This window comes from Portunus trituberculatus, chromosome 44 (assembly GCF_017591435.1).
Source record: "Portunus trituberculatus isolate SZX2019 chromosome 44, ASM1759143v1, whole genome shotgun sequence".
In the NCBI taxonomy this organism is placed as follows: Eukaryota; Metazoa; Arthropoda; class Malacostraca; order Decapoda; family Portunidae; genus Portunus; species Portunus trituberculatus.
Window position 1 is genome coordinate 12,156,680 of NC_059298.1, and position 26,603 is coordinate 12,183,282.

A 26,603-nucleotide genomic window follows, 5' to 3' on the forward strand; every position below is an offset into this window, starting at 1 on the left:
GAACTAATACAAATGGCATTCAATATCTTGAGGGATGATGATGATGATGACGACGGCATGCATATAACTTCATTCACTCTGGAAGATGTTAAAGTTTGAATCATGATTTACTCACAAACTGCTAGGATAAATTTGACAGGCAGCCCACTGGTGTTACCCATGACTACAAGCAACATTAACATTAAAAGCCTCCTATACTTGTGCTTGAGTTCTGTTCATGAAGGAGAGTTCTGTTCATGAAAAGCAAGAAAAAAATCTTGGCTCGTTAAATTCTTCCAGAACTCACAAGTTTATAATCTAAATCTTTCTGACCACCAATGGGTTTACAGAATCATATTACACAAAGATGAATCAGATTAGATATTTTGTACAGGTAATCTTTTCATGGACGGGAAAAAAAAAAAAAAATCCCTGACAAGGAAGGCTGAAAGTTTTCCTTAATTTCAATTTTGAAAAGCTTTTCTCATCCATCAGTATAAAGGAATGACACTATCATGCAAATGTGCTTTATTTTTTTTTTATATATAATTACATGACTTACTTGAAAGGCAATATATAAAATATAAACCCCATATATTTCAAGATACATACTTTACAATTCATCTGTACAACAGTAAACATTTCAGATTGGTGATACTTAAGAGTAAATTAAATTCATACTTAATAATGATATGATGAGAGTTTTGTTCTTGACAACACCTGACAACTTAATCAGGAACCTGTAAGTGAGCTTGTTAGAAATGACCCCTTAAAAATCACAATATCACATTAGTTAAAGCCTCAACATAGTAATCTTATAGTTCCATTGTCAGCTCCAAGAAGCATGAGTCGGTTGAGGGGTAGAACTGCCATGGTGGTAAGAACACCCCTGAAAGTGTCTGATCGTAGTCTAGTGGATGAGAATGAGGCAGTGGGTGAGATGGAGGTGTGGACTCCAATTCTATTTGCTGTAGTGCCAGTGATAACCTCATCCTCATATAGGTTTATCAGATGTACTGGCTCAGTTGGACCCCTGTAGCATCAACAAGATATTAGGAAGAAATCAGTCAGGCAGTAGCAGCTTCTATATATAGTGACTTCAAACCACATTGTAGAGTAATATTAGACTGGATACATGACTGAAGCTAAGGTGAAAATTCTGGAATCAAATGATCAAAAGCATGCTGAGATCTTAGAAATTGCACTCATCTCATGTGGAGAGATGAGAATAGCAGGCTGAAAGTTGTTAATGATGATGAAATAAAAGGTGAAACACTATTGAGATGAATGAAGTAACATGATGTGGGTTTCTGAGGTGAAAGCTATAAATGAAAATTGATGTATAAGTGTGTAGCTTGGTTAACTGTCAACATAAGACAGTGGCTTACTTATGCAAAATGGAATCTACCTTTTACATTAACAATACTACTGATACTAATCTTCCGTAATGGCATCCACATAAACCTTATTCTGAGATGCTTCACATTTATCAATTATGATAAAAAAAAGCAATTTAAGAGAAAAAAACACCAGAACTACAGAACACAATAATTAATTTGTGGATGTTAAGTGTACATACTCTTACAAAAAGCACTGTGCCATAATCAAACTAATGCTTATGAAATCTTTAATGGTTGAACTATGACATTCCTCTATTCATTTCCAAGAGAAGCAAATAACATGAATGCCTGCTTTCAACTAGACAAGGTATGATGGTGATTCATTCCATTATGACTTGAAGACATTACCTTTTGAACTTGTAATGATATTACATCTAATCTACTATACATACATTTCATATCCTTCAGGAAGTCAACAGATCATGCAAGGATGCCAAAGAAAGTCTGACTTCTGATCTTTCTAACATTTCTGACTGGGGCAGAAAAATTCTAGTAGTTTTCAATGCCTCAAAAACTCAACTCCTCCATCTACCAACTCAACACAATCTTCCAGACAACTATCCCCTCTTCTTCAATGACACTCAACTGTCTCTCTCTTCCACACTGAATATCCTCAATCTGTCCTTTACTCATAGTCTTAACTGGAAATTTCACATCTCATCTCTTGCTAAAACAGCTTATATACAGTTAGGCGTTCTGCAGCGTCTCTGCCAGTTTTTTTCGCCCCTCCAACTGCTTACTCTATACAAGGTCTTTATCCGCCCCTGTATGGAATACTCTTCGCATGGTTGGGTGGGGGGGATCCGCTCACACAGTTTTATTAGATAAGGTGGAATCAAAAGCTTTCCATCTCATCAACTCTCCTCCTCTGAGAAAGAGGCTGTCTTCAGCCTCTTTCTCACTGCCGAAATGTTGGATCTCTTTCTATCTTTTATCACTATTTTCATGCTAACTGTTCTACTGATCTTGCTAACTGCATGCCTTCCCTCCTCCTGCGGCTTCACTGCACAAGGCTTTCTTCTTTCTCTCGTTCTTACTCTGTCCAACTCTCTAATGCAAGAGTTAACCAGTATTCTCAATCATTCATACCTTTCACTGGTAAACTCTGGAACTCCCAACCTGCTTCTGTATTTCCACCTTCCTAGAGGGAGGTATCAAGACATTTGCTCCCTAATTTTGGCTAACCCTTTACTTATCTTTTAGAGAATCAGCACTGAAGTGGGCCTTTTCTTTTTTTTTTCTTAAACATTATGTTGCCCTTGGCTGTCCTTCTCTCCTACATAAAAAAAAAAAGCTTAAAATATGAAAATGCTGTATATGGCTGAAACGGGCGAAAAGATTCATAGCAAGTGTAAGCCATGCAAGACTATGAAATGATGATAAAGAGAAATGCTGGAAGAAGTTGAAGTGGATAGGGATTGAAATGCAGATATAAAGAATACAAGGGTACAAAAATCAGGTAGCAAGTGGAATAACTGCTGGAGGATTGAGGGTAGTTTAGAAGATGAATGTGTTCAAGGAGAATTCTTTTGATCAAAGTCAAAATATCCAATTAAATTACCTGAGAGTGAATTTGAGCTTCGTATCATCAGTGCTCCACACAGACATGGTTTGGTCAAGAGCCGAGCTAATAAAGGTGCTGTTGCGATGCCATTTCATGCATAACACCTGAAACAAGACGTTATTTTCCATCATTTAAGATAACTATACACATATGATAAACAAATTATAAATAATATATCATGAAACTAATGACATGACAATTAAATACAACTAATAAGTTCTAATACCTCTCCTTCATGTGGTTTCCACGTTGAGAGAAGATGTCCTGTGCGTATATCAAGGACGGATATCACTCCTGAAGAGTGTGCTACAGCCACCAAGTGGCCATCCCCACTTGAGTCAATACAACGTACTAACCCTGCACCTCCCACAGACACCTGTGAAATAAACAAATTAATAATCTTTTCTAGCCTCAACAAATTTTAGAAAATCATAATATCTCTCTCTTTCACACACACACTAGGGTCAAGCATCTTCAGTGGGCCTGTTCTTTTTTTTTTTTTTGGTCTTGGCAAAATTTCTTCTAATGTATAATAAAGATAGACATATGACTAAGATAGAAAGAGAGAGAGAGAAAAAAAAGTATGGAGAAAGGTTAGGGCCATGAGCAGATTGCTCACAATCAACAAATGGACGAATATTTGCAATTGCATTACTAACACGTACCTTAAATTCATGTATATAGCTACAGGTTCTAAGATCAATGAACTTCAAAGTTGCATCAGTGGTTGCAACTACCAGCTGTGTTGAAGGTGCTGCCATAGCCGTCAAAACCTACAATAGTAATTATAATTAACAACTCTTATATAATATTTTTGTGCTCTTTAATAAACAATATAAAGGAAATGTATAAATTACCATACTATGGAAATCTCAATCTGAATTACTTAAATTTTGAAAGCTATTTCACATACATTGGCTGATAATTAATTTTATTTACTTAATGTGAATTTAGTTCAGATAATAATACAGCTTATTGAATTTTTCTTTATTTATCTATAATTTTTTCATCATGATCTTTATGTGGTTGAGACTATAATCTGTACCATACTTTATCATGGAACCACACTTGAAAACCCAAACACCTTTATCAAACTGTTACTAGAATGATGACAGGCACTGAGATTAGATTTGATGAAAGTGAGTGCAATGAATCATATGGAGCTCAAGAATTCCATACATACCAAAATGTCTTCAATGTTATACAATACTTCAACATTCTACAACTTACTGTAACAGGACTATGGCGAAGAGAGTCTAGTTGCTTTATGGTAGCACATATAAAGGGATCCCAAACATGGACGGTTGAGTCACAGGATGCAGCATATCTCATTGACTCGCACAGAGTCACTCCAAAGACTGATTTCTTGTGGCCAGTGTAAGTCCACTGAGGGCTCACGTGGGAACTTCCATCACCCTGTATATATATATATATATATATATATATATATATATATATATATATATATATATATATATATATATATATATATATATATATATATATATATATATATATATATATATATATATATATATATATATATATATATATATATATATATATATATATATATATATATATATATATATATATATATATATATATATATATATATATATATATATATATATATATATATATATATATATATATATATATATATATACTGTTGACTCTCTCTAACACGGACTAATAGGGGGAAAGGTTGGTCCAACAAATGTGAATGTCTGACATACAAATTCCTCTCTCCCCACACACACACACACACACACACACACACACACCGTGTAGTGTAGTGGTTAGCATGCTTGACTCACAATTGAGAGGGTCCGGGTTCGAGTCCTGGGAAGCAGTGAGGCAAATGGGCAAGCCTCTTAATGTGTAGCTCCTGTTCACCTAGCAGTAAAATAGGTATGGGATGTAACTCGAGGGTTTGTGGCCTCGCTTTCCCAGTGTGTGGAGTGTGTTGTGGTCTCAGTCCAAGATAGGAAATGAAGACATAAAACCATGAAGAAAAGATTGGTCTATGAGCTCTTAGCTTGCACCGTAATGGGGAAGATTGGCTGGGTGACCAGCAGGCAACTGTGGTGGTGAACTAGGGAAGATCTGTGTATGTGGAATGGAAGAATGTCGAGAGGGCATGGGAAAAACACACACACACACACACACACACACACACACACACACAATTAGGTAAATACACACACACACACACACACACACACACACACAAAAAAAAAAAAAAAAAAAAAAATTGGGGAACTTAAAATTATGGTATTACATTTGCCTCTCCAAATTCTTTGCTAATTATTTACCCTTCCCACCAAAAAGCCATTTTCAAATGTCTCATGCGGTTGTGTGATAGCCTGACTCACACCTTATACAATACGCGACCCGGTGTCAGAAATAATGTCCTCACAGGCATAAATTGACAAGGATTGGAATCAGAAACTTCAAGAAGAAAAGACAACAAAAAACAAACAAACAAACAAACAAAACAACCCACTCCCCTCTCCCCTTCGTCACGCCTGTTATCTTCCCTTCCAAGATGCTTGCCTCACCCCTTGCCTCACTGCCACCTTTCTCCACTATCTCTCTGCATCATAGGACTGCTATTATCTTTTCAAACATTGTTTTTCTCACTACCTTCATCATCACAAAGTTCTATACATCACATAATTCTCACAGTAATACTATCACAAAAGATTATGTTGCGACAGAGGTATAAAGCTGGACCTGACAAGTGATAAAATACTTCACTGTATCATTATCTCACTTCAACACATTAATGACAACTCAGAGAGTGTCCAGTTTGGTAATAAAACAGCAGACTGCTGTGATGCTGCTGATAGCTCCTTCCCAAACCTCACAAATGAGTGAATAACATTATGTAGAGAAGAAAGGATCTGATCTGTTATCATCTTATCATGCTCCAGGAAGGCACTATTGTATACAAAATCAAGTATGAAGACTTCAAGTCAATTAGGTGAATACAAGCAACAAAACAAGGATGAAATTATGAAAAATCTTTAGGAGCGAATATCTCAACGTGGTTTTCTACACTTCAAAATTTTCATAAAATCAGTATAAACTCTGATCCACTTTTGTTTGGTATCACTTCAAACTACAACAAAAACATAATTTTTAGTTGGAATTAGATTTTTCATAATGTCAACAGAAAATAAAACAAGAGTGAAAAGTTTTCTTTTGAAAAAAAAAAAAAAAAAAAAAAAAAAAAAAAAGGCAGGCTGTTCAACTTGGGACTTTAGTCCCTGTGGCAGTCAGAGTCTGACTTGTCAAGAAATCTGAGTTATCGGTGTCTGAGTCATCAAGGTTCAACAGTATGTATGTATGTATGTATGTATGTATATATATATATATATATATATATATATATATATATATATATATATATATATATATATATATATATATATATATATATATACATATATATACAGTAAGGTCTCGGTTTACGTCAGAGTTACGTTCCTGAAACATGACGTAAGTCGATTTTGTACGTAACTCGAGTTTCCGTACATTTCAAAGCATATTATCGAGTTTTCAACCAACCATTGTTTATGGTCATTCAGGTAAGTTAAAGGTTATATTGTTATATTATTTACAACTATGTAGGAATATGAAACACAAGCTTGTTTTTGTTATTGATTAGGGCCACGAACGCGAAGGACTGCAGGTTGCCGAGAGGGGTGGCCCTGAAGCTGCCAGGAGGGTGGGCAGGTCGAATGTTGTGACGCCCAGGGCGGACAGCTGGGAGCGTAGTGCAGTGCAGTGGGAGTAGAAGCGTGGGCAGTGGGGCAGGAAATGCAATAGGAAAGGGCAATAGGGATCACCTAACATGGCGAGAGACCCGAGGTATAGAAGTAAGGTGCACGGGAGAGGTGGCAGAATTAGACACAGTAAAATCACTGTCGTTCCTACCATTCATTGTTGATGACAGTGACGTAGAGCATATGTTTACTCCTGATGAGTGTTGCCAGCTCATAAGAAAACAAAACGGGAAGAAAATAGCTAAAATATAGCCGTAAAAAGCCTAAACGTCTATCGACGTGCCTCGAGTCTTGCATGATGAACGTCTATCGATGTGTCCCGAGTTTTGTGGGTTAAGTTGTTATTTTGGGTAATATAGTCAATTTAAATCATGCATACAATAAACATTGTACAGTGGAGACTCAATACTCTAATGCAAAAGTTCGACTTAATATTTGAAAAAATACCTATTAGTTGAACATCCATCCACGTAGCTGTAAACAAAGGGTCTCTCCCTTCCCACCACCCCACGCGCCCCACCGCTGCACCACAGCCAGTTTATCCTTCGCTGCCGTAAGAATAACATTGTCCTGTGCTTTCTCTTTGCATTTTTTTTCTTTGCATTTAGAAGGGGAGGGGAAAGAAGGGGCCTGTTTTCTATCACTCTAGCCAAGGGTGCTGGACCCGATCGGATGCAAGGTCATGTACACCGATGATACCATCTCCTTCAACCTGTGATATTTTGGTTACCATAGTATCTAGAGACTTCTGGTTTTTTACATTGTAAAGAGGAAAAGTTGCTTGTGGGCAAAACACCATTTGTTCCCACTCGTTTATTGAATTTCCAAGTGTAATCAGTATGTGAATACAGGCTATTTTGTGTGTTTCTTGCCAAACCTCCTGAATTAGCGTGAGCTAAAAATCCCAACATCCCTAGTTTTAGTTGTTAATTGTGACGAAACTGGCCTGTTTTGGAAGTGTTTGCCAGGACACAAGCACATGAAAGACAGGCTAACCCTGCTTCTGTGCGCTTATGCTAGCGGCGACTGCAAAATTAAACTATATATATATATATATATATATATATATATATATATATATATATATATATATATATATATATATATATATATATATATATATGTTTAGAATAAATATGCAAATTATAAATGACAAAAGAAACTAGATTGTTAATGGCTATGTTAAATACAAGTGCCAAAGAATGTATCTACTTCATTTTGCACATGATAATTTTACTCATATACAAAATAATTAATAATTTTGCATATGTCACTTGAAAGTTATTACTATCTCCTTGGGAAAACTGCTGATCTGTTAAATGCATAAATAGAGGCAAAGTACTTGATATCAAAAGGCTGTGGTTGGAGACATTTTCTCTGACAGGAGCTTTCTCATCCTTAAGATTTACTATTATTGGTATGAAAATAAAATGTTTTAAATAAAAAGAGAAAAAAGAAAAAAAATTAAATATATATGTGATAAGTATCAAAATATTGCAGTATATAAGGTAATATGAGGAAATGAGGTCAGTGACAATATGTGGTGCTCACCTGGCTTCGTAAGGACCACAACTTTACTGTCTTGTCTTTGCTGCAGGAAATGAAAGAGTTTTCATTGTCCAGTACTTGGATGGACTTTACACTGTTGTTATGGCCTACAAATGTCTGTAGCTTGATTTGTTTGAAGTTAAACCTTGAATCTTGTTCACTTCGTCCAATTTCATGCTCCCAGTAAGCCAGCCAATTGCCTCGCAGATGCCTCCAAGAGATAAAACAAACCATGTAAACAATAAGTATGAGAGAGAGAGAGAGAGAGAGAGAGAGAGAGAGAGAGAGAGAGAGAGAGAGAGAGAGAGAGAGAGAGAGAGAGAGAGAGAGAGAGAGAGAGAGAGAGAGAGAGAGAGAGAGAGAGAGAGAGAGAGAGAGAGAGAGAGAGAGAGAGAGAGAGAGAGAGAGAGAGAGAGTGAGAAAGCATACAAGAAACTAACTACTATCATGCTTCACTACAGGGCCATTATAGAATTGTGTGTGAATATATTTTTGACAAACATGATCTGCTACACCAAGCAGATGTTTTTAATAATTATCACATACTTTTAATCTAATGAACTAGTTACTTAATCAGCTACCTTTATTTTCAACTGAAAACCATCTCATATATACTGGATTACCTTTGAGTATTTTCCATTTTTGTATTTGTGTACTTGGTAATATCAACAGTTGTAGCAAAGCCAGTTGATGGAGGGAGATCTGTGAGAGGACTGAAGACACCATCCGCTCCATCCTAGCACATAAAACATCAAAAGATATGCTTACAGATAAATAAGGGAAATATCAATGAGGGCTTAGGAAAATAGATACTGACTTTTCTTATAGCTATTGATAAGTTTTAGGAATAAGTATTAGGCATACATTTCTGTTCTCAAATATTTTTGTGCTTATTTTCATACTTCTAACATGATCTAATGAAACTTATTGTGACTTTCATACATATTTTTGTAATTCTAGTAAAAATTCAACAAGATTTTGAATCATTAATGATGGAATAAAGAAAAGAAAGAAAAGATAACACTGAAAAGTCCAACTAATTATCTCTTACCTTTGAAAAAGTCATGGTCCAAATCTAAAGTATTTATGAAGACTACCCACTGATCTACTTATGTACAGGCCTAAGTTAACTCTCAAAGTGAGATGGCCAAGATGATACATCAGCTTTTGTATTATCAAGAAACAAATGTACATAAATATAAGAAAAACAAATGAATACAACTGCCTAACCTTTATATCAATCCTGTTTCCTGTTACAGCCACATTAGTGCCTCCTCTGCTCGAGACAGATTTCCTGTGACCGCCGCCACCACTAGCCTCGTCACCAGAGCTACTCAGTCCTAGGCCATCATCAGTCAACACTGTCAGAAATAAAAAATAATTTATTTTATTCATAGAATGTGCACTAGAATTCCTACTTTTTTCTTGATGCATACATTAAGACATTCCCTGTAGTTAAACACATTTTAACTTCATAACATTGCATTGAAACCAAAAAAGAAAGTAGGTAAATCAGCTTACTTAAAAGCTGTCTCCAGGAAAATATTGAAACAATCTACTATCTACACAGATTATACTGAAATTAATATATAATATGTAAAACAATGACTTTAATATCTTGATCTCAACCAGAGAGAGAGAGAGAGAGAGAGAGAGAGAGAGAGAGAGAGAGAGAGAGAGAGAGAGAGAGAGAGAGAGAGAGAGAGAGAGAGAGAGAGAGAGAGAGAGAGAGAGAGAGAGAATGGTAGACTATCAATCTGGCAAAGTGAAAGAAAGGGAAAAAAAAAAAGACTAAATTTTTAAACATTTTGAAGTGAGAGTTCCAGTGTCACTGAGAAGACTGAGGTAGACAAGAGATGAGGTTCTGAGGATGGATCTATCAAGCAGAGCAATGAGACAAAGAGTACATCCGTGAATCTTGGCAAACTGCCATTTGATGACACAAGGTGACTCATGTTAGCTTTGGAATGACTTGAAATTAGTTTTATACACAGCATTGATGATGAGACTGATGATAATAATAAAATATTATACCTTCAAGGTTCATGTAAACACAAGTGAGTTTCAACATAACATTCTTAGGTAACAAAATATTAATTACTGTTTCCTTTGGAAATCAATTCCAAGCTACTAAAATGGTATTGGAATATATACAGCCAATACTCCAGAAGGCCACCTGGTTATCTGTATTAACCATGAATTTTTCTAAACATCCAGGTGAATTTTAAAAGTAATACCAATACTGAACTTTAGAGGAGCAAGTTTTCTGCTGTAATGATATCTATCTATCTATCTATCTATCTATCTATCTATCTATCTATCTATCTATCTATATATATATATATATATATATATATATATATATATATATATATATATATATATATATATATATATATAGCCCACAGAGTCAGAATAAACAAGCATTCTTCTGTGTTTTCAGTATTCCAAGTTTCACAATCATGTTTAGTATCATTCCTTAATAAAGTAATTGCAAAACTTGTACTGTAGTTGTTCAACAAACTTATATTTTGTACCATTTACCCCAATACCTACTGAGTTAGGCAAACTATGAAATACAATCAGTGCCAATAACTAATGAAATAAGACTAAATAAATCTAATTAGATGCCTTGTAAGAATAGATGGGATCTACACTTACTGCATTCACAAACATGACCTACTGCATAATGTCATTCAACAGCTGACATAAAGCATACCCAAAGAAGGTCTTCTTGGAGAAGACATTGATACCATCTTGCCAAAATTGTTCAATGGGATACATAGATTTCTATTTTTTTTTTATGAAATAATATAAATACTGCATTCTATATAATATAAAAGAAAAAAAATTCAATCCAGGTACTTCATTTCATTCTCAACATTTACAAAAAACACAAGGCTAATGAAAGGGCTGGCAAGTGAGCAAGATAATGAGAGGCAGGCAACAGGAAGGGAAGAGGAGGTTGCCACTACCCACCAGCCACCACAACTGAGTGTCACCTGCTGCATGGTCCGCCTGGTTATTTTCATCAAATTGGAGACAGAGAGAGTGCAGAAGATCATGGTTGGGCAAGGTGACTTCCATGTAAGAGGGTCCCAAGAACTTGCACAGTGGTACATAGGACAGGTAGGCAAGCTCTGGAGTCAATACTTCTTTCAGTTCTTCTATAGCCTGTAATAATGATTTAGACATAAATACACGAGTTCAAGTTCACGAGTTTTTGTGAATGTAGCCAGCCAGACAGAAAGTGATTTTATTTCTGAAAGTTTTTGTGTTGATGTGGCAGTGTAAATTGAATTACATAATATCATATTGTAAATCATATCAGTGCACACAGAATCCAAAATATTTAGGGTCACAGAATAATTTACTTAGCAAATTCAAATTACAGCAGATAACAATATCTTGCTAAGATGAGATAATTTCAAGCCCAATGTAAAAAGTTATAACCACTATAAAGAGAGAGAGAGAGAGAGAGAGAGAGAGAGAGAGAGAGAGAGAGAGAGAGAGAGAGAGAGAGAGATTCTATGGATGGTAAACACAATGCATCTTATCAGTTGGTGAGTGAAAATAAAAAGAAATATATATCTACAAATCTCTGACAATTAGGTAAAGGTTTTAATTTGCATAGATGAGATATACAACTAGTTAGAAAGATACATACATACAGAGAGCTTACCTTAATTTTAATAGAGTCTTCATTAACAAGAGATGTCTGATAGGGACCTGAACTTTTCTCACTGTCCTCTGTCTCTACTCCCTCATTTGACCTGCATGGAAATATATAATGGTTCATGACTTGCTATCTAAAGTGGGAAAGTTTGTAATGAACACATACAAAATGAACTGCTCCAGTAACTACCTGCTTGACACACTGAATTCAGGCCTCAGAGACTGCATCATCCATTTTCTGGATCTAACATGCAACCTGAATATATTAATGTCTGCTGTCTGCTTAGTAAAATACAGCATTCCAGAAAATATCATAGATCTAATGGATATTGCAAAATATAGTAATGAGAATATGACCAATATCTGGAGCCTGGTATTGCATGACCCAGTAATATAAAAATGATAAATGAAAGCAGCAATTATTATAAACATGCTGTAGAAATACTGCCATAAAATAAAACTTAACATTTTCTCCACAACTTCATTGCTTGCCTCTGGTTAAAAGAGACCAGACTTACATACACACCTGTTTAAGGCTGTTAGCTGTCCAAGAGAGCTGCTGTGACACTTGTCAAAGGTTGTCAGAAATCTTATAATAGTTGGCATCAAGATGCTCTTACTCATTTCCCTGCCAACTCTACGGACCATTATGAAAAGACAGTCAATCACTCTGCAGGCCAACACTCCACGAGCAGCACCACCATGAGGAAAATTGACTTTGGTGGAGGACAACAGACGGATCACCGGATAAACTGCATTACGGATCAGGGTTTCCTGAAAGACATGTCATAACTTTCAGTATGGGTAAGAAGGGCATGACATTAATTGGCACATAACAATCTCAAGAAAAATATTGCTGCAACATATATAATCAAATGTTTAATTGTTTACCTGTAAGTATTCCATGAATGTGTGGTCTGTAAGATAAGGCAAAAGGTGTTGCAGTAGGGCCATAGCTCCCAGAAGCCCACCCTCCATTGTGGCTGACAGCTTGCGACGACATGAGGCCACAAGTTCACATATGTGACAGAGATACTGAAGCAATATCACTTGCTCACCATATAAACCTGACAACATAGTAAATACATGTTACACTAAAATTATCAGTCAAAACTAATTCACTTGTCAAAACATAAACTGAAGATAACAATAGTTCATTGATTTTCATTTGATTAGAGTATCGCCCCCAAGTTTCACAGCAACCAAGTTTTGTGATCCTTGAGTTTTGTGCCGAGTCCTAAATTCTTACCATTCTGACTTTTGTGCATTATATCTTTGATTTTTCCATGAAAATTATGACAAAACTAAACACACACACACACTCATGCAGTTCTAGGGTAAACAGCCAAAACAAGTAGTGTTTCATCCAGTGTTTTCAATACCCTGAATGTCACAACCTTGAAGTTTATTTCTATACTTTGAATGATAAATATGTATTCTATATTGTATCATTTCTCTTATATAACTCACAAACAATAACCAGAAGAAAAGAATTATACGTACAAGCAATTTCTGAGAGACAAATGAGCACCTTCTTGGAATATGAATCTCCCACAATGCGCTTTTTTGTGACAGAAAGTAGGTCATCAGGATCTGGAGGTAGTGGAGCCAAAGCACCAGAGTCTGGCAAATAGCAAAGGGTTAGCATACGCAGTAAATTGCGAGTCACATAACGTGCAGTTAGGACAGGTCCAAGCCGTCCTGCCAACCACAAAACACTCTCACAACACACGTCTGACATACTGTGACCAAGCTCAATTCTGCTACGATCATATGGGCTTTCTTTCTCTTTGTGATGTTTTTGCAGAGACTCTTTACTTTCCTCAGTGTCAATATTGGTAACACATTTAAATTTCTCAAGGCGGAAGTCTGGGAGTGAGCTGGAATATTCTCTGGCAGACTTGGTAGATGATATTTCAGGCAATGCCCCACTACGAGGAATGTTGATACCACTGGTGACTGATGAGGGAGACGTTGGGTAAGCAGTGGTAGAAGCTGCATAAGCTGATGCCAGAGGAGTTGGGGTATCAAGTTCACTATGGATTTCTTCTTCTTCCTCATTATCTTCCTGTTCTCTTTCTACTTCCTCTTCTTTTTCTTCTCCCTCCTCCTCACCAGCACTTGGAGAAGGAGAGTGAGAAGGAATAGAGCCAACGCCTTCCTGAAGAGATACGTCATCCAAGCTCAAGGTCTCAGAAGCCATTGGAGATCTAAAAGAAAGAAATAAATGAATAAATAATGAATAGACAAAATAAAACCACCATATATTCTTATGCTCCTTTATGTGTACACTAGGGTTGCCATATGTCCCGATTTTCCTGGACATATCTGGAATTCACATGTCAAAACCTGCATTTGGAGGATTTCTGAAAATCCCTCAAATGTCCAGAATTCTATCAATGACTGTATAAAATTATCATGTTTCTCTAGGTTGAAATGAGAGAGAGAGAGAGAGAGAGAGAGAGAGAGAGAGAGAGAGAGAGATGGGGGGGGGTCACCAGGTAGCAGCCGTTTTAGTCAGGTTTCAATCAAGACTACCCTAAGGAGTTTGGCAGAAGACTCTGTTCTCATTACCTAATTAAGTCAGATGTAAAAGATGATATTGCAAGAGAGATAAATAATTTCTGCTCTCAAGTCTTGACACAGAATAACAAGCATAAGATACAACTGACTTCACTAAGTACAGCAGTAAGGATTAGTCCTCTCTCCACAAAGCACAGAAGAGAAGATGTGAAAGAGGAGGAGTATATGTATGCAGATGCCTTGTTCTGGCTATTTTTCTTAATGGGGAGATGTCAGCTTTGTAAACAAAAAGATACAAAGGAATACATTGACACTGACTAAAATTTCATCATTAAGTAATATACTATACAAGATAGCAGCATAGAAATATAATAATTTTACCTTAGTTGATCACTAGTGTCTTGCAATGGTGTGTCTGGAGATTTGCTATCAGCCTCTTCTTCACCACCTTCAAATACAAAGACTTCTGAAAAATATTAAAGAATTGTAAGATATTAAAGAAAATATTCAAGTGAAATGTGAATACTTCAATACTTCTGACAAACATAGAGGCATTCTAGAAACATTCTGGTGTCCTTTACCTGCTCTGATGTTTATATAAAAATAACAAACATACTTGTACAACAAGTTCCCATCTTTAAGTGCTTCAGCACAAAATAAAAAAACAGCTTTGTGAATACACAGTGTAACAGCTTTGAAGCATGTATGGTTATCCTTCAGCTTGCTGTATCTTATAGGTCCATGCCACCACTGGAAGCATGGGCTTACCCTTAAATTCCTGCAACTCTCAAATGGTGACATGTTGGATAAGCTGATTTGCTCATAGCCACATGCCAGACACAGCAAAAAACATCAGATAGTCTAGTATAAATCCTTGATGTCTTAATTATCCTCATTTAATTAGAATTTTTCTTTCGATATTTTCAACTAAAATTTTATTTCTTGCAATGACCTGGTATAACAAGTATCAAGTTTGACAAGCATTGGTTTAAAAAGATATATCTAGATACTGCTTCACAGGTTGGGTAGCAGATATATGTATCAAAATAAGAGGTAACCACTATGTATAAATACAATAGAAAGCTGCATGAAAACACTTAATTCTTGAATGACACTGAGTAGCATCATATAAACAAATGTCAGACATAAATAAACTAGCTTCAAGAACATCTGTGAGACAGATCTATCAAATTTGGTTATATACAATAATATAATTTCCTCATTTTCTGTATGAGAGAGAGATCTAACCTGGCTCTGCTTCAGCCTCTTCTGGATTGATATCAGTAGATTGATCCTGGTCAGAATGTAACCTGAGGGTAATTTCAGCAGCACTGGAATGCGAGTCTTCCTCACATGGTGATATTACTCCTTCAACACCCAGACTTATGTCCACACTCCTGCAGGAGAGATAATCTTATCATTATAACAGTTAGTATAACAGTTAGTGATACAATAGAAATACTAACTGAGAAACTGACATAAGTTGCTGAAGTTATGGAAAACAAAAACCTGCAATCAACAATACACATTTTTTTTCCCTATGTAAGAGGGACAACCAGCCTAGGGCAAAAAAAAAAAAAAAAAAAAAAAAAAAAAAGTGAATAAAAACCCAAGGGATTCATTGGCTAGTATACAAGTCATTATATATATATATATATATATATATATATATATATATATATATATATATATATATATATATATATATATATATATATATATATATATATATATATATATATATATATATATATATATATATATATATATATATATATATATATATATATATATATATATATATATATATATATATATATATATATATATATATATATATATATATATATATATATATATATATATATATATATATATATATATATATATATATATATATATATATATATATATATATATATATATATTTTTTTTTTTTTTTTTATTCTTGAATGAAGAATGTATGTGTAGCTAGGTGCATGTAGTTTTGTGTGAAGGAAGAGAGTTGTCTTCGGAGGGTACGCTGAGACTGCCCCCTTGTGTTGTGAAACAAAGGGAAATGTTCAGTGAGGTAACAGCTGGCTTTAGTGATAGGTTCACAGTTACCTGAACGAGTGGTATTAGACCTCACTGGGAGGTCTAATTATATTTCACATCTTATATAAAGAATTAATTATTTTTTGTAAAAGAGAATTTTCATTCATATAATAAGAGAAACACTAAATTAAGTTTGTTATTTCATAATTTATAATCAGGAAGCTAGTAAACAGCTTTGCGTACCTGAGACTTGTTGACTGCTTCCTCATTAATTCAGGTGACTGATGACTTTTCCCCAGGATATCCTTATATCCTCCTACACCCTCAATAAGAGGAGTGATGAAGTGAGAGAGAAACTTTTCCAGGCCCAGCCACACTATCAGTTGCAGCAGAAAAGATCGGTGGAAGAGCTTCAAATGCTTATCAGTTACATTTTCAGCTTCAAACAATTTCACCAAAGGTGGTAAAAGATGTTTGTTTGCTCCTTCAGGTCCAAGGGCCTGAGCTAGAATAGAGGTCAGATACCAAGCAGCACTCACAGCACTTTCTGGACATTCAAATAACTCTGTCAGGAAAGGTAAAATAAGGTCTAGCCCTTCCAAGGAAAGAGATGGCAATATATCTGGAAGATCTCTAGCAGCCATTTTAACTCTATTTGCCATCACTTTCTGAATATATTCCTTTCTTTCATGTGTGTCAACATGAATGCCCTGAGCTTCACATAACAGAGAAGAGTATTGCCTCATTTTGCACACAAATCTATACAACTTAGGAAAATATGAGGGAAAAACCACCAAATTAATCAGTGGTTGCAACAACTGGTGGGGGCTGGGAGGAGGCAGACCATCAGAGGATACAGGATCATATTTACTAGGAAGGCTTGTGTGCTCTGTATCTTGGGAACTCAACATCTGAAATATGATCTGCAGAGCTCGACGAGCACAGCGAGGCATGTCATTTTGGTCATGTGCCAACAATTTTTGAGCATGAGCATATCGTTCCCTGAGGGAGGCTCTCTTTCCCAAACCTCGACATTTGGAGGCTGAAAACATTTCAACAATCATACAGCCTATAGCTTGCATATCCCTCACTCGTCTTAAATGAGCTGCTTGTTTTACTGCCTGTTGGTTGTCCTTGAACTTAATTAGCTGCTTTGGAATTCTTCTTGAAGCTTTCAATACAAAATTAAACTGCATTTCTAACTGATTCATTGCAACTAGAGGATTGTAATCATGAGGCAATTGGATGCATGGTAATTCTGCTTGCTTTTCTTCACATAAAGATGTTCTTGATCGACTCAATTTCTTGGAAAGAGCTAAGGCTTTGAAGTTTTCCATTTCCTCATCTTGTCTTTCTGGAGCTGAATCAGCTTCACTCTGCTCATCACATTTCTCAGTTTCTGAAAAAGGAAGGAATAAAGTAAGATAATAAAGAAAAAAAACTGTGACATTTGCTCTTTGTCACTAATAATTTTATGTTGCTGAAATTTCTACCTTGTAATTTTGTATGTATATCCTTTGCTACTCTTTTGTCTCAAATGTTTAAAATATGCAGCTGCATATGTGCAATGCCCTCATTAAAACCCATCATAGTCATTGTAAACCAAAGAACTGGCTTCAACTTCCTCCATTGTAGATATAAAGTGTACATTTCCAAAACTTAATGCTATTAAACATAAGCTTATATCAAGAGAATAATCTAAAGCTTAGACAAAGTGGATGCAACATAAGAATGGCCAAATCACAACCTGGCTGTACAAAGGAAATTATTATCCATGTGAATGCTGCATTGCTCCTAGACAACAGCAAACATGAACTCAGTGATAGTGGTGGGAGGCAGAGAAAAGTGCAGCACATAGAGCAAAAGGGACCAACCCTCTCACTCCTCCACTACCTGACTCAGAGGAAGACAGCTCTGCTTTCCGTTCTTCTGGTTCAGACTCGTAACTTTTCCGGCTGTCTGCATGGTGCACAAAGACTACTTACAATTTTCAGTTCATTACAGTATTTTATATTAACTATAATCCTGTATATTCTAACTTCCTTATATAATCTTTAAGTTCTCACTAACTTATTCACTTAATATTTTATCTATTATATGTTTATATGCTTTAGTGGAATAGAACCACAGGTATAAGCATTGCTCCTTATCCCTTATAGAAATATACCACTCTAATTAAGTGACACATTCATCTATTTATATAATTTTTTGGTCTTCATATAAGGACAGGGAATATTATAATTTATATCTTACTTGTTTCTGGGAGTGGAGTAACGATTAGTTTTGGAGGCGAGCGACCAAGATATGGAGAAGAAGTAAGCCTTGGTGGATGAGGTGTAGTGAAAAGCTGCACCACACCTCCACTAGCCAGGAATGTGTGATGGTCCACCAGCTGCAGGCATACATTTTTAGCCTTAACTGAGGCTCCTCCTGACAGTCTGAAACACATATGTAAACCATTATATTAATTAAAACAACAAAAAAATATAAGAACTTTTACTAAAATCCCCATATTACAAGTGGTATGATACCTGAGAAAAAAATCCAGATAGTGACAAAAAATATTACATGCCTGGAAAAACTCTAAGAATCTGATAAGCTGGCATTGAGGACAAAGAAATGGATTCAAGCTCAATAAAGTTAAATCTAAAGAAAGGGATCAGAAGGATTGGTTCTCAAACTGAATGGAGTAGACTCAGTAATCAGTGTGATAATACCAGTCATTATGAAGCTTTAAAAATAGATTAGATAAACTCATCAGTGAAGCTGAGCTTAATGTAGGTTGATATATTTAATATAGAGACTTAAATATGTAGGGCTTCTTTTATTATGTTCTTAAACAATTTAATGACTCACTTATGTCCAAAATTAAGATCAATCCAATGGTGAAGTCTACGGGACACTCTCTCACTCTCCAGCATACTGCGGTGAAGACTCAAGAAGTTTTCTGTGTCTGAACACCACTCAGGTACTTCTAGGTCACCCATGTCTTGGTGTATACTCTGTCAATAACATAATAATTACACTATGAACCAAGTAATATTTCATTTTCTATAGAGTTCTCAGATACTAATCTCATTAATTTCCTTATATCCTTAATTTTGACTAATCTGTACATTAGAAGTCTCTAACTGATCATCTACTATTCCAAGTTTATTTAAGTTCTTCTAACTGGTCTTCATTTTTCTTTATTTCTAGCTCAAATGAACACCTTATTACAGTAACATTGTCTCTTATCCTTATCTTTTTAACCCTTCTTGTTTTGAAATCACAACTTCAGATCCAACAACCTTTCACTAATTTCACCCCACAACATTTTTTTTTCTATGAAACAATCCAATCCCCTAAAATATAGACATCAAGTTTGACAAAACTGCACAAACCTTGAAAATAGAAGAATCAGTATAGAATTCTGGAATGCATTCATCTGGTGTCCATTCATACAAGCGGCTTACAGTTGATGGGTAATGTTCTGGCACCCATTGTTGGCGCACATACTTAGTCAAGACTTCCCTAGGAGTCACTCGAGCCTTGTACACATAGTATGTTATTTCACTGAATACTTCTGTTACATGGTGAGCTGCCTAGAAAACAAAAAGTGTTTTCAAATACTGTGAAAAGACAAATAAAACATGCACACACAGAATTAACTTGCATGTTTTCTCATACATATCTATATGTAAAACCTATACACACAGCTTAAACAACACAGTTCAAGAAAATGCAAGGTATATATATATATATATATATATATATATATATATATATATATATATATATATATATATATATATATATATATATATATATATATATATATATACCAAGCTGACACTCCTCAAGAAGTGGCAGAGACAACATAGGTGAGTAAAAATAAATATGAAAAAAACTGAAGTAGCTAGATGATGAAACATTCCTATGTCTTCAGAGTTTGTGTGTGTGTGTGTGATTCACCACGGTCGTCTACTGGTCTCCCAGCCAGTCTTCCCCATTACGGAGCAAGCTCAGAGCTCATAGACCGATCTTCGGGTAGGACTGAGACCACAACACACTCCACACACCGGGAAAGCGAGGCCAAAACCCCTCGAGCTACATCCCGTACCTATTTACTGCTAGGTGAACAGGGGCTACACATTAAGAGGCTTGCCCATTTGCCTCGCCGTGCCGGGACTCGAACCCAGACCCTCTCGATTGTGAGTAGAGCGTGCTAACCACTACACTACGCGGTGTGTGTTTGTGTGTGTGTGTTTGTGTGTGTGTGTTTGTGTGTGTGTGTGTGTGTGTGTGTGTGTGTGTGAGAGAGAGAGAGAGAGAGAGAGAGAGAGAGAGAGAGAGAGAGAGAGAGAGAGAGAGAGAGAGAGAGAGAGAGAGAGAGAGAGAGAGAGAGAGAGAGAGAGAGAGAGAGATGGTTGAATGAGTTGAACCACTTGAAAGGGGGTTAATTTCTCATGACTTTTTTTGTCTAAGAAATGTAGCTAGATTCATTAGTTTCTTCAGTCTGACACAAACTTACTGTTTGCTTTGACTGACCATGAGTGGCAGCCATCTGGTACGTTTGATCTAGCTGCTGGTCTCCTTTATTCAGCCGGAATTTTGTTTTAGTGAGATCTCTCCAGCCTGATGTTCTAGTGGAAAAGTCTGTCACCCAAGGCACAATGGGGTGGTGGTTCGGCACATTGAACTTCCTTCCAGCAAAGAAATTTAAGCAAAGTAGATAGTCCAAAGTGGTTATCTGGTGCCCCACCTGCAAATAAATAAAACATAAAACAAAAATTACACACACACTACATATGTAAAATAAAAACATTTAAAGATAAATCATCAACTGTCAACATGATTTTCATGGGATTTTGAAGCGGAAATATGATATACATGGTTGCTAAATGCAATTCTGTAAGCAGCTGACTCAGTAATGATTGCAAAAATAAAATGATATATAAAATGATGGTAGAGATACTGAGATTAGGAGAGAAATTTGGTTGGTGAAAATATAAGAGATAAGATGATGATGATTAGTGGAATGAATGAGAGTGATATGAGGTAGGTAGATATTTAATCAATGACAAAATACAAGATGAAAAATTTATTCCAATGTAAAATCACTACTATACATGCTGTAACATAGCTTACCCATAGCTGTGTAAGGTGAACTAGGGAGCAATGAAGCATTGATTCCAGTTGCTCACCACCTCCCTCCACCTTAAAACATAGAATTTCATAATTATGATGAATTTTATAAAGTATGTATAATCACTTATCAACATGAATATAGAACACAAAAAATCTTCAAGGAAGTATCAAGCAATTGTACAGAAGAGAACAATAAGGAACCTCATCCACTAACAATGAAAAACTAACTTGTTTAAGTAAGTTATAAACATCATCACTTGATAGGAGCTGCTGATAGTCATGTAATCTTCCAGTTGAACAAATTCCAGGTATGTTTATGGAACTGTCTACTGGGGGATGGTCTGGGTCTGGTGCCCCCTGGGGAGTGATGGGTTCTCCATTCAACCATGCTGCCTCATTATTTACATCTTTGGTCTGGGAAGGCTGAGATTCTGGTTCAATGAGAGTGTCAGGGATGCAGGGCAGCAGACTGAGGTAGAGTGCATCATCAACAAACAGATGACTGAGTGTGACATCACCCAGATGAAGGCCACGGTCATGGGTATCACGAGCAGCCTCCAGTAACTGATACAACACAAAGAGAGGTCGCACCTCAGATCCAATTAGCTTGGCTGGGCTGTGAACAAGAAATCACTTCTAGTATCAGACTCCTTTTAGAATTTGAAAAAAATAGATAAATAAAAAATAAATAAATAAAATAAAACAAAAATAGATGAACAAATAAATAAAATCAATGTTTCATCTACCATTCATATGGTACAATGAGGAATAAATTGAGATAAAAAGTCCATAATCAATTTCTGTACATGAATTCAAAGAATATCTTCTAGTTCCCAAATATGATCTACAGTGTAGCAATGATGCTAACATTCCACTGACTAACCTGAAAGACACACAGTGCTGCATGTTGTGACCCACACTCTGCAACACAACAAACATATGGTGCTTGCCTTCCAGGGCACAAATGGCAGGTAAGATGTTGGAATGAGGTCTGCATGAAGGACCATTCAGGGTGGCTGACTGTAGATCACTGTTCTCTCTAATGCATACAAGAGTAGCATCAAGTTATTTTCATTTGAAATAAATTTGTTCTTGTATTATAAAATAAGCATTGTAAAACTAACTCACAATTAAAATTAATGATACTTGTCAATAATCATCAATTACATAAATCCAAGTGAAGAGATTAAGAATTTACTACTAACTGCAGCGGTATCAGAATGCAGCCATAAAGTCTGTGAACTGCCTCCCTTAGTACACTGCTCATGCATTCAGTCCCCACTTGTGTCCCACCCTTGCCCTGCACAGCAATGCCATGCTCTGCAACAAATAACAAATATTAATACAACAAGAATTATTACAATCTTAAACACAAGCTATAAGTATAGATCAAGATCTCTAACTCCCACAGGGAAACAATGAATCTAACACTTTTCAATAACAGTTTTTCCTGACCATATGGGATAAAGATTTTATTGGAATATTCACCTGAGTATTTTTTGAAAGCATCCTTCCATAAATTTTTGTTATTGGATGTAGCCACATAATGAAGCAGCTGGGAAAAAGATACATCCGCTAAAAGACCTACAGACTGGCTACAGTTCCTAGCCAGTGGATATACAGCACATCCTTTCTTTGGTATAATCTGAAAAGTAAAAATTTTCACTAGTTATGGTTACATAAAAAGAAATACTACACTAACAAAGTTTTATGAACACTGTATTTACTATCACTCACCTGTATAAATACTCTTTGCCATGGATGTTCTAATTGATGGCCAAGCTGCAGAGCTGATTGTACTTCTGCTGCTGATAATGATTCATGCTCTGGAGGCCATGAGTACACCTTGTCCTTTACAATTTCCCTGTACGCAGAATGTTTAAAGTTTATAATATTTTCATAATAGTAGCTATTATATCACTTTAATGCATTAACCTTACAAAAAACTTTAGGTAAGGTATATGAGATTTGCCTTACATAATGTAAGGAACTAACCTCATCCATGGGGAACAAACAAAGGCCTCAACCAAGTCTGGCAAAGGTCCTGGGCAGCAGTAGAAGGGAGACAGGCCAAGACACTGACTTACCACTTCCACCATCTTAGCACTCTTCCCCTTAAGTTTAAAGTTCTGAAAAGAATTCATAAACTTGGAATTCAAAACAATGCTATAACCACATACACTAATATGTCACTGCTATTGTGCAATATACTAATGCAAATTGCATCTGGGAAAAGAGGTGTTCCATATGTCCTCAAACCATACTATAATGCAAGGAACTCAAAATCTTAATATGGGAATGGGCTATAGCAAACCATGATAAAGGCCATAACTATGGGCAAGAAAACTCTAATGCAGAATGCTGACCACTGCTGCTCTTGCTATTTTCACCTAAACTGTCCTCTAACATACATCTAACCTAACCTAAGCTTCATGCTGCTTAGCTCTATCTTCCTCAATAAGGTAAAATTACTTCACAATTAAAATCTACATTAGATTAGGGTTATGTTAGAGGTTAAGTTCGATTATGTACAGCATGGTAGTTGAGCTTAGGTTACAGTATGTAAAGCATGGTAGTGATTTATTTTCCAATATGATGTGAAATGTTTCATTTCCCACAGGTCCTGTTTGGTGGTAGATACAAAACAATGGCTCAGGAGAAATCCCCAGTCACCTGTAGCATCAAGAGAGTTAGTGACATTTTTCTGCCACTTCATACTATTGCATGATATGACAGTATACTAAGGGTTTTGTTTAGTCGTGGAAGGAAACATTTGATAAAAAAAAAGTAGTAGTAGTCATACTGGACCATTACCATATATTCATCTCGATATCAAATAGACGGAGTGTCCTGATCATTTGTGATCCTGTGACAAAGAGAAGGCCAATCACCATGATACACTGAGTGACCACACAAGTGATGACTGCACCATATTGAGATACATGTTCAGTCCAAATCTTGTATATCTTCTGATGTTTGTGTTGTGGTATTGCCTGATGAATGGTGCAGAGCCCGACATAAGGCAAGATACTTACAAAGAAATATGGGTAGAGCAGCAAGTCACCCAAGGCCAGCTGACACATTTGCCACCCGAGCAGCCAAGCAGAATTCAACACTACTGGGATATGTATCACAGCACGTACCTGTTTCTATGTATATTTTAATGGGGAGTGTGTACACGTATTCAGTGATATGTGAGCCCACGGGACGCTTTGTGGCGGGCGAGGCAGCGGCAGGCAGAGGTATATCCCGTGACACTCGCCGCCATCACTGCGGAGGTAAACAAAACTGTGCTGTCAGTCACGCCCCTCACATCACACACCTCTACCTACACATACCCAGTTGCACACACTTCTAGAGATTAGCTTTTATCTATCATTATTATTTCTACTGCATGTGTAAATGATGATAGATTTTCATTCGATGTATTTTATTATTATTTATACTACAGAAAATACGTGGTTTTCTTAATATTGATTTATGAAAAGAAAATTTCTATTGAAAGCACATATTTTTAATGGGTATGCAGAAAAAAAAAATGAAACTACGCCTGTACATTTTTCATATCGCTCTTTGGCAAGCCAAGAAATGCGCGGGTATTTTAAACATCTTTCAGACACACACACACACACACACACACACACACACACAAGTGATGACTTACCTTATACACACCCGGTAGCTCAGTGGTTAGAGCGCTGGCTTCACAAGCCAGAGGACCGGGGTTCGATTCCCCGGCTGGGTGGAGATATTTGGGTGTGTCTCCTTTCACGTGTAGCCCCTGTTCACCTAGCAGTGAGTAGGTACGAGATGTAAATCGAGGAGTTGTGACCTTGTTGTCCCGGTGTGTGGTGTGTGCCTGGTCTCAGGCCTATCCGAAGATCGGAAATAATGATCTCTGAACTCGTTCCGTAGGGTAACGTCTGGCTGTCTCGTCAGAGACTGCAACAGATCAAACAGTGAATCACACACACGGTAGCTCAGTGATTAGAGCGCTGGCTTCACAAGCCAGAGGACCGGGGTTCAATTCCCCGGCTGGGTGGAGATATTTGGGTATGTCTCCTTTCATGTGTAGCCCCTGTTCACCTAGCAGTGAGTAGGTACGAGATGTAAATCGAGGAGTTGTGACCTTGTTGTCCCGGTGTGTGGAGTGTGCCTGGTCTCAGGCCTATCTGAAGATCGGAAATAATGAGCTCTGAGCTCGCTCCGTAGGGTAACGTCTGGCTGTCTCGTCAGAGACTGCAGCAGATCAAACAGTGAAACACACACACACACAGCGTAGTGTAGTGGTTAGCACGCTCTATTCACAATCGAGAGGCCCGGGTTCGAGTCCCGGTAAGCGGCGAGGCAAATGGGCAAGCCTCTTAATGTGTGGCCCCTGTTCACCTAGCAGTAAATAGGTACGGGATGTAACTCGAGGGGTTGTGGCCTTGATTTCCCGGTGTGTGTTGTGTGTTGATGTGGTCTCAGTCCTACCCGAAGATTGGTCTATGAGCTCTGAGCTCGCTCCGTAATGGGGAAGACTAGCTGGGTGACCAGCAGACGACCGTGGTGTGAATTATACACACACACTCTCTCTCTCTCTCAGCTTAACGTGATATTTCACAGCCTTGATTGTTCAGTCGATCACTAGATGGCTTCCTTTCTCTTTTTACATCATTTGATATTCCCTTTGAAGGGAAGGTAACTGAGACAATACATTTTGATATGGTAAAAAAAAAAAAAAAAAAAAAATTAAGAACGAACAATTCTCAGTTCCTTCACCCTTTTCTTTTAGTTCCTTCTCAAATTCAGTGGCAGTATTCTTCTAACCTGACCACAGCATGTGCAATCTTTACCTAAAACTGTGAATAGTCACTCACAACAATAATGATCTTCTCTTGAGTGTCTGCAAAGTATTAGAGGAATTTCTATGAAATACATGACAGGACACACACAAAAAAAGAAAATGTG

The 26,603-nt window shown here is 36.6% G+C and overlaps 1 protein-coding gene across 5 annotated transcripts; it reads right to left on the bottom strand.

Annotated features, from left to right (window-relative positions):
• Positions 1–492: 492 nt before the first annotated feature.
• Positions 493–24,957, bottom strand: LOC123518569 (WD repeat-containing protein 81-like). Of its 5 annotated transcripts, none has more exons than XM_045279430.1 (28): positions 24,686–24,957; positions 23,646–23,779; positions 23,388–23,514; positions 23,139–23,295; positions 22,856–22,970; positions 22,534–22,689; positions 21,879–22,266; positions 21,651–21,719; positions 21,034–21,264; positions 19,904–20,104; positions 19,377–19,522; positions 18,774–18,958; positions 16,764–17,919; positions 15,732–15,880; positions 14,865–14,949; positions 13,464–14,170; positions 12,852–13,027; positions 12,487–12,734; positions 11,968–12,058; positions 11,288–11,459; positions 9,516–9,646; positions 8,909–9,021; positions 8,289–8,496; positions 4,174–4,359; positions 3,609–3,716; positions 3,170–3,319; positions 2,941–3,047; positions 493–1,012 (listed from the first exon to the last, which is right to left on the bottom strand). In XM_045279430.1, exons 1-28 carry the CDS (start codon positions 24,731–24,733, stop codon positions 781–783), a joined length of 5,976 nt encoding a protein of 1,991 aa, XP_045135365.1. In that variant the 5' UTR covers positions 24,734–24,957; the 3' UTR covers positions 493–780. The 5 variants fall into 5 exon arrangements, with proteins under 5 accessions (XP_045135365.1, XP_045135366.1, XP_045135367.1 ...); XM_045279431.1 differs by having other exon boundaries at positions 24,794–24,956; XM_045279432.1 differs by lacking the exon at positions 19,904–20,104.
• Between the last annotated feature and the right edge of the window lie 1,646 nt (positions 24,958–26,603).